Consider the following 15,047-nt stretch of genomic DNA (forward strand, 5'->3'; position numbering starts at 1 on the left):
CAGTCATGAATGAAGTGTGATTAACCATAGTGTTGGGTCTAAACTCAGACCCGGCTGTATCCAGGACTTATTCCCATGAAAGAAAAACAAGGCAACGGTGTTCGATCGATTTCTTGCGCAAGGGAGGCCTCGTCTGTGTCCAGCACGACAAAGAACCCCCCAAATGGTGGCCCTCCTCTCGCTGACAAACTTCAAACAATAGTTTACAAAACACCTCCCCCTGCAACCCCGTTTGGTTACATAGACAAGGACTGTATGTAAATGTATACACTGGGTGTGTGTGTGTGTTATGTGAGAGTGTGTGTGTGTGTGTGTGTGTGTGTGTGTGTGTGTGTGTGTGTGTGTGTGTGTGTGTGTTAGACCTCCTGCTGACCAAAGGGTCGTAAACCCAGGAAGCTTACATCAAAAGAAACAGATCTTTCAGATAGGATGTATCTACAATAAAACCTCCCCCAGCACAGAGTGGCTGGAGAGGTGGTCAGGATCAAAGAGATGGCTTTGATCCTACTGCTTAAACTAAGACTGTACAAATTTAAGAAACACAATGGCAACATTCAACAATTAGACTTAACACATAGTGTTTTGAAAGCAGAGTTGTTTCACTAACCACACTCAAGCCTAATTACTGCCAGAAAATCATTTAAATAAAACCTATGTGACAAAAAGAATTTGAATAAAAGAGCTCAAAAAGCAAACACATCATGACACGATCTAACGAAACAGCTGAGAAACACAGTCATCGATCATTCTCAAAAGATGACCGATGACTGTGTTACAAAGACATTTCAAAGGACAGGTACTCCAGCGAGTACCAAAAATGAACACAAGGGCTCGTCTCATATTGGGCAAAAACATCTTGTTGATCCTCAGTGCTATGATGACATGGAACTATTTGGAAGGTTTGAGTCCTGTTACATCTGACATAAAACTAACACAACATTTCATAGAAAGAACATCACACTAGCACTCACACCTTAGTTGGTAGTGTGATGGTCAAGTTCAAGTTCAAGTTCAAGGTTCTTTATTTGTCACATGCATAGTTATAGAAGTATAACACACAGTGAAATGTAGCCTGACACGCTCCTCGACATGTGCAAAAAAATTGGGGGGGGGGGGGGTGTGTAGCGGAAGAACATTATATATATATATGTAGTATATACATTGGGTGAATGTGCAGTAGTAGCAGCAAGCAGGTGAATTCTGTACATTAATATAAATAGACATCTGACTATTTTACAGGATAGACAATATAAACATATTTAAAATTAAAGGAATTGAAATGTACATTGTGCCTTGGTTTAGTGTCTGGAAGAGAGTCCTGTCTCAGTCAATTATAGATGATGTGAGAGGGCGGATGTGTGTGTTTAGGGCACGGATGGCTTGGGGATAGAAGCTCCTCTTGAGTCTCTCTGTCCTTGCCCGGATGATGCAGAACCTTCAACCAGATTGCAGAAGTTGGAACAGTTTGTTGCCAGGATGGGACGGGTCCTTCAGTATCTGCGCTGCTCTAGTCCGGCATCTCCTGGTGTAGGTGTCCTGAAGCGCGGGGAGAGCAATCCTGCAGCAGCATTCTGCTGTACGGATCACTCTCTGGAGAGCTTTTTGGTCCTTCACACAGCTGTTCCCAAACCACGATGTCATGTTCTGTGTGAGGATGCTCTCCACAGCGCCTGTATAGAAAATCCTGAGGATCTTTGGAGAGACCCTGAACTTCCTCAGTTGTCGTAGGTGATACAGGCGCTGCCTAGCTTTTTTGGTCTGGACCTGAATGTGTGCGGCCCATGTCAGGTCTGAGGAGATGTGGACACCAAGATACTTGAAGGACTGCACCCTCTCCACTGGAGCTCCATTGATGATAATGGGCTTGTAGTCTCTGTGCTGACCCCTTCTGAAGTCCACCACCAGCTCCTTGGTCTTGCTGACGTTCAGCTGGAGGTGGTTGTCCTGGCACCACGATGCCAGATTCTTCACTTCATCCATGTAGGCCGTCTCATCATTGTTGGAGATGGCACCCAACACCACTGTGTCGTCAGCAAACTTCACAATGGTGTTGGAGCCATGGGTGGCCACACAGTATGAAGTGTAGAGGGAGTAGAGCAGTGGCGAGAGGACACATCCCTGAGGTGCTCCTGTGTTGATGGTGATGCTGTTGGAGAAGCACCTGCCCACCCTCACCACCTGAGTTCTGCCAGTGAGGAAGTCCAACACCCATGCACACAGACGGCTGTTAAGTCCCAGATCCCTCAGCTTTGTGAACAGTCTGCAGGGCACTATTGTGTTAAACGCTGAACTGTAATCAACAAACAGCATTCGCACATAGTTACCCTGTTTCTTGTCCACATGGCTGAGAGTGGTGTGTAGGACGTGGGCGATGGCATCCTCTGTGGATCTGTTGGATCTGTAGGCAAACTGCAGCGGATCTGTGGTGTCTGGGATGGAGGAGGAGATGATGTTCTTCAGCAGCCTCTCAAACACCTTCATTACTACCGAGGTCAGTGCAACTGGCCGGTAATCGTTCAGGGATTAGGGTTTGCTGTTCTTGGGCACAGGGATGATGGTGGATCTTTTGAAGCATGTGGGGACCACAGACTTCGCCAGGGACTCGTTGAAGATGTAAGTGAACACACCTGCTAGCTGGTCAGCACAGCAGCGCAGCAGACGGCCGGTGATGCCGTCTGGCCCCGCCGCTTTCCTTGTGTTCACTCTCCTCAGTGCCGCTCGGACGTCATGCTCCGCGATGCTGGTCACCGGTCTCTCGCTGATGACATCACTGTCCTCGGTAGTCAGGCGGTAGATAGCATTAGCCGCCTGGCTAACCTCGAAACGGGCGTAGAACTGATTCAGCTCGTTGGTGAATGCAGAGTCAGCGTTGATCAGCGCAGTGTCCCTGGCTTTGTAGTCCGTAATGGTGCGTAGTCCGTGCCACATACTCCGTGTGTCGACCTGGTGGAAGCGGGACTCCACACGTTCCCGGTACCGGCGTTTGGCATCTCTCACCGCGCGCCGCACGCCGTATGAGGCCGCTTTGTAGGCGCTCATATCGCCAGTGGCGAGACCCGCGTTGTAGGAGGCGGTCCTGGCGTTTACTGCAGTGAGGATCGATCTGTCCATCCACGGTTTCAACCACCGGTCTTGGACTGTTTTGCTGCTTTAGGACCTTACTTATGAAACTGTGAGTTCTGCTCTCTGCCAGAAAATCAGGAAGGGGACAAATACTTTTGGCAGCACTGTAGTTAGTGTTAGAACATAAGGTTCAGGAGACTTTTTTTTTATTCCTTCTTGATATATTTTTTTTCCAATTTAAATGAGTTTACTCATATTTTCCTCTAATATGTATTCCTATTCTGTGGAATATTCTTAACACGTTCACATTCACCTGCCCCAAGTGGAGAAGTTTAAGTATCATGGGTTCTTGTTCATGAGTGACGGGAGAAGGGAGATCGACAGATGGATTGGTGCTGTGGCCTCATTGATGCGGATACTGTACCGACCGGTCTGTTGTGTAGAAGTGAAGCTGAAGCTGAAGCTCCACATCGAAAGGAGCCAGTTGAGGTGGTTTGGGCATCTGACAAGGATGCCTCCTAGGTGAGGAGACAGTGCTATGTGAGATGCCTCCTCACCTCCGGTGTTCCAGGCATGTCCCAGCGGAAGGAGGCACCGGGGCAGACCCAGGACACGCTGCACAGTCAGAAATAGGGGTACGGAAGGGGTACATTACTGTGCCCCAAGGTACAAAAATGACATTAATACAGTCTAAGGACAAATATTGGACCTCGGGGTAACTATCTGTACCTTTTTTAGTGTCTGAAAGGTACATACATGTTCCTTAATTGTGAAAAGTACTTATTTGTACCCATTCTTTCAAAAGATAAAGTACAGGTTGATTAAGCACTTTTTGATTAGAGTTTTTTTATTTTTATTATTTTTGACAAAAAGCACCCTTAAAAAAAAGCACCCTTATTGAACTCGGAGTGCGAGTTGAGCCCATCCTCACAACATCAAACAAAAAGTAGAAGAAGAAACTCAACGAATAGCTGGTGGATTCTAGAACTTTCTGTAAATGCAGCAGGTGCCATTTTGTTTTATCAACGGAGGGAGATGAATTACGAACTTGTCCGAGGAACTCTTAACAAAAATACAAGAGTGGGGCTTAGATGTCACCGAAGCTGAAGCTCAGCGTTTCAGAGGTAAGTTTTATTTAAAGAAAAATGTAGCATAATTACTAATTATTGGTTTAGCCTAGCTTAACGTATATTAGCAATTTAGCTAGTTTCGGCACTCTCTTAGCTCAAATTATGTCTTTTTACAAACGTTTTTACAAACGTTTCATGTGTAAAGTTGAGGTCACAGTTCTGAAAAATGAAAAATGTGTACACATAGTATTTGTATAAGTTTGAACTTATATATGTGGTTCAGCCACAGTCTATAGGTTCGGTAACCCCTGCGCAGCGGAACGGCGCAAAATTTGATTCCCTGGTAGCTGAATGCAGTTTACCGTTAGTGTATTAATGGTTTAATAAAATCACGTTTTTACATCCATTCCAAGGCCATCAACACACATGGGCGGCTGAATATAACGTCTAAAGGAAATATCTTGACGCCGCACTTGTTTAAAATATAACAAGGGTGTCGCAGCTGGGGTTTGATAGTCGCGTTTTAAGCAATGTGGGAACTTTTTCAGCATGTAATCTGAGCTTGTAATACGGTCCTCCGGGTGTTATCGCTATAAGTAATCGGTCTGAAAGAACAGACGGCAGAAACTGTCGGAAATCTGGAGAAAGGAGTCACCTTAGTAGTGAATATTAACAAATTACAGCATTCTAGTCTTTTTTTTTCTTCCAAACTTGAAAGGGCACAAAAGCATGCTCAGACTCTGCTCTCCTGTGTCCAGTAGTCCCAAACAAACATCGAAATTTAAAAATGAAAACTTTGCATATCGAGAGGATTCACTCTAAAGATTTGGTTTATTTTATTTAATTTACTTATTTTTTTTTAATGAATATTTCTTTGAACTGAAAGAAGTATTACAAAAGGTTTTAATGTGTGTGATATACGGTTTTTACCCATGTAAAAATGTGGTGATAAATATTCTTACATGGAATTTAGAGTTTGTACTACCATTTATCTTGCAGACAATGAGGTTGATGGTGACACAGTTGACTGCGGTCTTACTGAGACTATGGTTGCATACCTTTTCCAAGGATCCTTCAAAAAGCAGGTTAAATTCAACCAATTTGTGTCAAGGATGAAGGAATCTTCAGTGACGCTGACTCTACAGACTGTCTCTCCAGAAGACTGGCAACCATCTACTTCGTCAACTTCAATAAGGTATTTTCTTATTTATAATGAAGTTAGTATGTCTGAAACATACATGTTGGCCGTTATGCACTTTTAGGATTTAGTTAATATGATCATTGTTTCTACCATATGTATTGTTACTGTAGTGTTTTATACTTCAATTCATGCAATAAAAACAAACACTTAACTGTTTTCACAGCAATGAAAATACTTTGAGACTTTAACCGATACGAGTTCTTTGTGATGCACAGATCGTGTCAGCTCTAATTGTATATTTAGTCTTATGTTGGGTTTCTAATCTGTTTTGACTTTCTCTTCTCACTCTTGCTTTCTTTCAAGGGACCATGCGTCCAAGGAGAGGATTTATTATCCATAGACGCCCACTTAAAGGTCTTACAGTGCCAATATCAGAAGATGCAACCAGATACCATGGTGGTTCATAACCATATGCAGCAAACGTTTGCTTGGCGGCAGAAAGAAATTGCAAATGGTATGCCTGTGGAGGATGTGTTGAAGAAGTACCCCTTCTTAGGGATGCCTACTGGTGTAAGTCAGAAAGCTGAATTGAACTTGGAAATAGCTGTCACATTTAACATGTTTATAGTAGTAAATTTTATTTGCCCTTGACCTTGTTTTCTTCATCTGTCCCTCTTTCCTTTTTTTTTATGTTCATGTAACTTCTTACAGTATTGTTGTTAAATTCTATAAAAAAATAATTATGCAGCACCATACATAATTAATATCAACTTTAGATTATTTCATTTTCATACACTGTTATTTTGTACTGAAAATTAATTAACCAACAACGGGTAATGTAAGCCAGCGATTTCGTGAAGGGCTCTCATGTGTTGCAGCAAAGGTGATTGACGTTACACGAGGGAAAACCCCACTCTACCAGCTCTACCTTGATGCAAGAGAGGAGGCTCTCACTGATGACCTACCAGGTATTTGCTTTTTTTTTTTTTTTTTTAACTTCAAGGCTTCCATTTTATATAATTTTTATAGGTAACTGGAAATGCCAGATAAAATGCATGGGTGATCTTGTGTTTTGTTGTTTTTTTGGCAGATCTTGACACAAGGGCTGCACTTTTATTCCTGCCATACGTCTTCAAGGAGAAACTGGATCTCTTTGTCATACTTGGAGAGGTGTGTGTATTAAAATATTTAGTCTATATAAAAGGAAAACAAATGTATCTTTTGTTAAGAGACTAAGATATTGCTTTCCTCTACCTTCTCTTTTGACTTCAAAGGTTTATCCTAAAACCCCCTATCCAACTGTTCAGCTACTTTATGAAGACTGGAAACCAGTGTTCTCCAGAAGCGCTCCAAACATTGTGAAGTTGGATGGCAGTGAAGTGTGCAGAAGCTCGTGTATTTTTGAAGCAATCATCTCTTCTTTCTGCTTGTATTTTGTCTTCAACCTTGCTTACCCAAAACATCTGAAGAACACCCTGATTTTTCTCCAAAAGTACATTGTGAAAATAGATGAGGGTGAGGACCGGCCTCTACCAATCACAGTCACCAGACAAATAAATCTTCTGTATTGACCACCATGCCTCAGCCATATCAGTGCTCCAAATGTGGCAGAAGAACCTTTAGTTTGACAAAGCTTATTCAGCACATAGGTGATGCCAATTTTGATATAACCTGTGGACTCAGTGACTGCTGTTCTTCCTTCAAAAAATATGAATCTTTCAGACGACATGTGTATAGGAAACACAGAGAACAGGTGTTGTGTTAATATTGACACAATGTGGGTCTTTTGTGGAAAAATTCTCATTCCTCTGTTATATGACAACCATTTTCATTCATACAGTGTTAGAGTTGATAGTGAATGGACGTTGCTAAAACCTGGACAGGAAATTGATGTTGCAGCTTATGACACATACTGTGTTGATAACAGTTTGTATGTAACAGTTAAGCAATGTATTTAAGAAGGTAATAAATGTGACAAGTATTTTTGACTTTGTATCTTCAATTTTTCAAATCTTGAGAGGAAAAATATAGGAAATCTGTGTGTAGATACTGAACCTTTAGAAAGACATTTTTGTACTCCTTTTAAGGGTTCTTTTTTGTACTTTATACTAAGGGTACAACTTTGCCCTTTAAAGTACAGGTTTGACGTGTAAAAGGTACAAATTACAAGGGTACAAATCAGTACCCACAGTTTAGGGTACAGAACGGTACCTTAGAGGGTACCACCCCAGTGACAAGCCATTGTACCCTTATAGGTACATTTCTGTACTTTAATTTCTGAGTGTGTGGAGAGATTGTATCTCTTGGCTGGTCTGGGAACGCCCCTGGGTATTCCTGAAAGCATTAAATTTACTCCTACAGCAGGGGGGTATCAGTGTGGTCCTCTACATGAGGCTCATCTGGTAGATGCCCGTGGATTTATTGTTAACACGTTCACATTAGGCTCAAGACAAATCAGACCCACAGATTACAATGTTAGAACTGCTTACTGCCTTGAAAGTATAAGAAAAAGTCTTTGGTTATTTAAGTTATTGTAGAGCTGTGGTCACTCTAATCTTTTGAGCTGATTGTAACCTACAGCAAATACTTTAACTCAGTGTCATCTGACAAAATTATACACCTTTGTTAAACATGATAGCTGTGTGGTAGTGACTCAAAGTTAGAAGCAACGCAACGTCTGTCAGTCTTTTCTGCTAGGTTGTTATTTGAGGAAAAAGTTGCTAAAGAAATAAGAAAAGTAACTAAATGTTGAACTAAGTTTGCAACAGTGAGCTAAACTGAAATGGGAGAGAATGTTAGAAACAAAGTTGTTACTTTGTTCTCATGTACACCTCCAGAGAGTGAACAGTGGGAGCAAGTGATCTGTTACAGAGCAGTGCTGACTATAGATTACACAGTGTTGGAGTCAAATTGTTAAATGTTGTCATTGTGTTACTTAAATTTGTAAGTCTTAGTTCAAGCATGATCAAAGACATTCCTTTGTCTCTGACCACCTCTCCAACCAGTTTGTTGGTAAATGTATTTTTATAGCGCTTTACTAGTCCTTAAGGACCTCAAAGTGCTTTACACTTTCAGTCATCCACCCATCGGTGATGGCAAGCTACATTGTAGCCACAGCCACCCTGGGGCGCACTGACAGAGGCGAGGCTGCCGAACCCTGGCACCGGCGGGCCCTCTGACCACCACCAGTAGGCAACGGGTGAAGTGTCTTGCCCAAGGACACAACGACTGAGACTGTCCGAGCCGGGGCTCGAACCGGCAACCTTCCGATTACAAGGTGAACTCCCAACTCTTGAGCCACGATCGCCATGGGGGAGGCTGCAGTGTTTTATTATAGGGACATCCTATCTGAAGGTTCTGTTTTCTTGGTTAGTAAGCTTCCTTCTTTTATGACCCTTTTGGTGAGCAGGAGGTCACACAAACGCACCCCCAAACACAAACACACACACTCACATGCATACACACACACATACACACACATATAGGGGCAGGGATAGCTCAGTAGGTAAAGTGGTCGCCCCATGATCGGAAGGTCGGCGGTTCGAATCCACTTAACGGCTACCCTGAGGTACCCCTGAGCAAGGTACCGTCCCTACACACTGCTCCCCGGGCGCCTGCTTAGTGGGCTGCCCACTGCTTCACTGAGTGAATGGGTCAAATGCAGAGAAAAACAAGTAATTTCCCCATGGGGATCAATAAAGTATCCATTATTATTATTATTATTATACAGATGCTTGCACATACATACACACATAGTACCTTATCTTTTGTAACCATAGGGGGGGTTTACAATGGGAGGTGCTTGTGTGTACTGTAACTGTTTTCAATAAAAGGCGGCAAGGAAGGCTTTTTATTTGATGCTGGCTAGGAGACAGGTGAGGAGCGTTCAGCTCCAAGAGCCTGGTTCCGACCAGTCTCCCTTGCTAGCAAGTAAAAGCTGTTCGTCTTGTTTCCTTGCTTGTCATTAACGGGAATAAGTTTCTAAACCAGCGGGGCCTGTGGAAGCGCAGACCCAACACCTAGCTGTGTTTACATTTTCACATTTAAAAAAAGAGTGCGTAACAGAATTGTAAAGTATGTGATCATCTAGAGTTTGTTGTATCATCAAAAGATTCAGGTATGTGAAGAAATCTCTGTGTGCAAGGGATAAGGCTGTGATCTTCAGGCCTTCAGGCAGCTCAGCATTAAAAACCGTCATGATAGTGTCATGGAAATCAGTGAATGAACCCATTTTCTGGGATCATAGTTCACCATGCCATCCACAAATGCCTGTTGAAGCTCTTTGACAGTGGTCCCCAACCTTTTTTGCGCCACGGACCGGTTTATGTCCGACAATATTTTCACGGACCGGTGTCGCAGATAAATACAACAAAATAAAACCAGTACCTGTACCAAAAAAATAAGATTTATTCATAACACATGGGAAAAGAGCCAGGGAAACCGAGTTAACGATAAAAACGATTTAAAAAAATAACGCTAAAAACCGATAAAAATCCTGAAAACCATAAATTTCACACCCGAGCCTCAACTCTCGTGGTACCAAATGACTCACGGACCGATACCGGTCCGTGGCCCGGGGGTTGGGGACTGCTGCTCTTTGATACAAAGTAGTCATATTTCAACATGATGCAGAAACACTGCTATCTTCTCTGAGCCAAAGTTAATTTAAAATGAACTGCGGAAAACTGTTCTGTGGTCAGATGAAGCAGAATTTTAAATTCTCTCTAAAAAAATTGGATTCTTCATCATCCAAACTAAAAAGGAAAGGGACCAGCTGGTTTGTTATCAGTAAAGCCTGCATCTCTGGTATGGAGATGTATCAGTGCCTGTGGAATTGGCAGCTTGCATATCTGGAAAGGCTCCATCAATACTTAGAGGTATGCACAGGTTTTAGAGCAACTTATACTCCCTTCGAACAGTGAAGGCCTTGCATGTTTTAGCAAGACAAAGTTAAACCACATAGTGCATCTTTTACAACAGCATGGCTTTGTAGTAGAACAGTGCAGCTGCCTGCCTGCAGTCCAGACCTTTCACCAGCAAAACAGAAAAGAAAACACAGAAACAAAGAAAATATGACCCAGGCAGCTAGAACCCTCTATCAGATCAGAATGGGACAACACTCGTCTTCCCAATAAGGATGTTCACAGGCTGTTGTTTAAAGCAGATGGGATGCTACACAGTGTAAACATGGAGCTGTCCCAACGTTTTTTTTTTGCACTGCCAGAAAGTTTCAAAATGAGCAACATGAAATAGTAAAAAGACTCAGCGTAAACATTTGATATACTTGTGTGTTTTATTGTGAATAAAATGTGTTTTTGAGATTTTCAAATTACTGCTTCCTGTTTCTTATTTAAATTTTACACAGATTAAAAGACAAACACTTTGTTTGTACCTTTACCGTGACAGGAAATCCAAAAAGCAGTCCTAATATCCAGCAGAAACTTTTTGTCATGTGTGTAGGTCCATGTGTAGGCGGCTGGTGTATTTCAGGGATCAGTGGTGCTTATTTCTTTTCTTAAAAAAAAAAAAACTCTGAAAAAACTGAACACAAACCCTCTGAGTCAAAGCCATTCCCATATCAAGCGAGTGCAGCGTTTGTGTGATTTCAATCACTTCTCTGTGTGAGTCGACGCTGCCTGCTGCTTTGTCGTTATTAATGACTCTGAGCAACTTCCTTATCCTGTCCTCTCCTTTTTTTGGTAAGTCTGTTGCAAATGGATTTGGCCCGTTTCTGTCTGTGTGTATAGCCGCACTTCTGTGCGTGTGTGTGTCAGGGGAGATAAATGGCCGTATTAGTCAGAGTTCCTCGATGAAGTGATCTGATGGAGCAGAGGCAGACGACTCTGGTACGAGTCTGTTCACTCACTGACACCCAAAGGGTTAACTTAAGTTAGATTAATGTCTTTAATTAAGAGTCAGTGACTGTGGAACCATAAATGTGTAGTGTGTGTGTGTGTGTGTGTGTGTGTGTGTGTGTAAAAGGGACAGTAGGATCATGACGTGTGTGTTGTTCTGGTTGTTGTCACTCATGCATGCTGCTCACTGCTTAACCTTGCCACTGTCCTATGCAAACTAAGTGATGGATGCGTCAATTTTTCACACACACACACACACACACACACACACACACACACACACACACACACACACACACACACACACTCACACTCAAAAGAAGTTCTTTGTTTTTCCTCCCTCTGTCCCACACCTCTTCCATTTCTTTCTCCTCTCTAACTTGCTAATCTCTAACTCCTTCACCTCTGCCCTGCCTCTCTTCATCCTTTCCATCTCCCTGCTCTGCCGCATTGATTTGACTTTAAAGTCGCGCTGATTTAATTCCAGTCCTTTACCATCTGTGAAATTTACTCTTAAACTCAGATCCCCCTCGACCGCCCGCCTCGTCCCTGCACCTCCTGTCTCTCCACCGTGTGAGCCTCGTTATCGTCTCCATAGTCTTTCACCAGCCTTACCTCTGTTGTGCTCAGCCACCACAGGGTTCAAAGCAAATACCATCATCGCCACACGATGAAATGTCGTGCAAGCTATGAGATGTATGTAAATGTATGTAAATATCTTTCAATAGACCATACAGGCCTGTAAGGTATTAAATAGAGTGACGCGTCGTTTGTCTCCCTCGCTGTCACCTGCCCACTCGCTTTCCCTCTCTCTCGCTCTCCCTTTTCAAAGCAGACATTTAGTTAATTACATAAATTTTGTGCAAATGTCAGTAAAGGTAGAAAATACCATCCCCAGTGAAAATCAGATCTGTTCTGTGCACTTTACCATCATCGGTTATTATTTATATTTGTTGCTCTTGGAAATAAAATAAAAAATGGAAAGAAAGCAGTAACAGAACCTAGCGAGTCGGAGCGGGATTGGCTGTCGCTTCCAGGAGGAGTTTGTTTTTTAAATCTCATACTGTGTTAATATCTCCCTACTTGAGTGAAATGTTCAGAATTTAAAAAGTGACAAATTAGATCGTCAAAGGGACTTGGATGTACTTTCAGTAATGCATACCAGCAAAATCTTGTTTATGGTCATTGCCTCGACTGTTGCACATGCAGACTGCGACAGCCGCACCTCCATTTCAATGTACTAATGGCTGCGCTACACACCCCAGGTTACGAAAAGCGAGACGTACACAACCATACAAAACGACACTAAAGCGTGGTGCACACCAGCAGTTATGACTTAGCTTTTCACGTCACTCACATTCACGAGGTCGAAAAATGGCACACATAAACTAAGCATTAGACCAAAGGCCTGCAACAGGCACAATGACTGACACCTGTGGGGTATACAGCGAAGGAAGTTCAATACAGCCAGGCTTTCTTTGGATCAGCTGCTGTGACAAAACCTGAAACCCAGTGAGGGATAATGGATATCACAACGTTGGTTATCAGCGTTTTCGGCTATCCAAGCTTTCTATTTCTTCCTCACATGAAAAGAGTTGTTTTGTGCACCATGTGACTCTTCTTCCACTTCTTCCACACAAAATAATCCCTGTCAGTTCTGCCTACGCCAGTCAGAGATGATGACGATGATAAAATAGTGAAGTAGAAAAACAGTGTTTTTTAAGCTGTTATTTTTACTGCAGTAGTTCTGAAAAATCAAAGCACAGATTAAAAAGGATGAGTTTACTCATTAGAAGCTGCGCATTAGTAACACAGCCGAAACTATAAACTGGATATATTTAAACATCAAACGTTACTTTCATAGTCTACCAAAGGTGTGTAAATTGCTTTAGTTTGTCAGCACATCAAAATAAAATTAATTATTCGACTTATTGAACAGGTCTTCTTGCTGTGTGAATGTATGTAAAACATTTATACATTTTTGCATCACTTCCATTGACAGTGTTGGGCTTCATTTGGCGGTGTTAGTAACGTGTAACTCAACAAACTGCACATGTAAACTGTATTTCCTTAGCAGAGAATCTATACTGCAGAGAATCAGTGAAAACATGAAGCTTCCTGCTGGTTTTGAACTGAAACTCAATATAAATAAAACTCTGAACAGGTTATATGTTCATAGACATACGTTACCATGGTGATTTAGCCAGTTTAAAAAAGAGGATAAATTTTTGTGACACTGAAAACTTTAAGCTCAACATAGCTTACTAACCCAATAATCATGATTCTTAGTACACCCCAGTGCTCTGCACTTGCTATTTAACTTCCCCAGATATCGACACTGTGTCAAGCTGTGTCCCCTTTTCTGCTTCTACGAACACATTTAATAGATAACACTGTCTATTAAAACCGAGAAAGGCCATTCGTTACAATCTTTCACTGATTAAGCTGTTCTGTTGACACATGCTTTACTGATGTGAACATGGAAGACTGTTGTTACGGTGATGCTGCTGATAAATATTTTAATACTAAGATTCAAAAGGTCACTGTCTTTATTGTTTTTGTTTTTTTCTCACCTCTGCAGGTAAGGCGCTGTGGCTGGCTAAGAAGACATCTCGCAGTGGCAACCCCTGGGTCTCAGTGCTGATCTCCTGGTTCCTAGTGCAGGTTAGTAGTGATAAGCAAATCAGTATCAGCAGATAAGTGCAACTTTATATCACGTCAAGCAGTACTGCTAAATAACTGTAAGTAAATGTTTTGTAATCAGTGTGTGGGCTGAGGAGAAAAGAGTCTAATGTTAGAGTTTGTCCCGTCAGCTTCATGTTTTGTACAAATCCAAATGAGGAAACATGTTTTGAATAGCAAAATTAAAAGCAAAGTAATGCTGTGTCAAAAATAAGAGCTTCAGTGATCAAACGTCCAAACAAGACAACACTAGCCTTAGACTTGGCTTTCAATATTTCACTGAAATCAGTAACATTCTTCTACGAGAGATATAATTCTCAGTACATAAGGAAGGTAGAGAACCTTCAAACAAGCCAATATTATTTCTGTATAATTAATGCAAGGTTGGCAAGGTAGAGGGACAAAATCATCGGGAATTCCTGTTGTTTGGATTGTTCAGTGTTTTTCAAAGAAACTTTCCTCAGGCAAGAAGATCAGAAAGTCCTCTCTCCCTTCAAACTAAACTTATTCATTCACCAGTTCAGCCTGAGCAGTTTGATGTCTTTGTTTTCTATCACCGCTCAATCTGCATCCACGCACACCTGTCATAGTGCTGCTTAAATTTGTGCATTTGCATTAAACAAATGGCACCTGAAGTCAGTTATTCTGTCGACTAATGCGTTCCAAAGGCGTGCTTCTGCATCACTAAAGTCTCTTTGGTTTAATAGAGTTCAGTGAATTTTCCAAAAAAGCACAACTTACTTACTTTAAGTAGTTTTACTGTGTTGATTGGTAGGTGAGGATGCTGAAATTTCCTTTCCTTCCCCGTCTTTTATTAATAACACTTTAAAATTTTTGATAGACAAAGAGATATAAATAAATAGAGAGACAGGCAGACAGGCTGTGGGATTTGCAGAGGATAGCAGCTGGAAGGAAAACGGATCAAGATGAAGTGCGTTCACTTTTGTAACATGGTTACAGACTGCTACCACAGAGGCAGTATCTGTCAGATATCTGACAGTTTATAATGTTATTCATAATTGCTGCAGGCATTTATGTCCCTTTAGATTAAAGTGGACCCATTATGTGTTTCTTTATTTTTCTGTCATATATATTTTGTTACAATGGTGGCTGCCAAAGTTTCAAATCGGGAGGCCAGTGGATGTAGATGTAATCCCTGTGAGCCAAAAGGTCAGGCTTCAGACTTCTCACTTCATTTCTCCAATCTAGGAAGAACATCTATCCCTCTGTCTGCTC

General features: G+C 41.9%; 3 protein-coding genes across 3 annotated transcripts in view; all 3 read left to right on the forward strand.

Annotated features, from left to right (window-relative positions):
- LOC309687348 (solute carrier family 12 member 9) overlaps positions 1–15,047 on the forward strand; it is an 89,655-nt gene that overhangs the window by 35,598 nt on the left and 39,010 nt on the right. The window contains exon 8 of the mRNA XM_082502249.1: positions 13,711–13,793. Coding sequence (XP_082358375.1) covers positions 13,711–13,793 — 83 coding nt within the window. The remainder of the gene's footprint in view (positions 1–13,710; positions 13,794–15,047) is intronic.
- Positions 1,646–15,047, forward strand: part of LOC309687362 (uncharacterized protein) — a 236,445-nt gene continuing 223,043 nt past the window's right edge. The window contains exon 1 of the mRNA XM_082502278.1: positions 1,646–1,718. The gene's annotated coding sequence lies outside the window, so the exon portion shown is untranslated. The remainder of the gene's footprint in view (positions 1,719–15,047) is intronic.
- Positions 3,575–7,262, forward strand: LOC309686923 (uncharacterized protein; the record flags this gene model as incomplete). Its single annotated transcript, XM_082501596.1, has 5 exons — positions 3,575–3,585; positions 3,635–3,729; positions 6,099–6,242; positions 6,365–6,444; positions 6,549–7,262. 5 exons carry the CDS (start codon positions 3,575–3,577, stop codon positions 6,843–6,845), a joined length of 627 nt encoding a protein of 208 aa, XP_082357722.1. The 3' UTR covers positions 6,846–7,262.

The sequence above is a fragment of the Aulonocara stuartgranti genome (genome assembly GCF_965226115.1).
Source record: "Aulonocara stuartgranti genome assembly, chromosome: 14".
NCBI lineage: Eukaryota > Metazoa > Chordata > Actinopteri > Cichliformes > Cichlidae > Aulonocara > Aulonocara stuartgranti.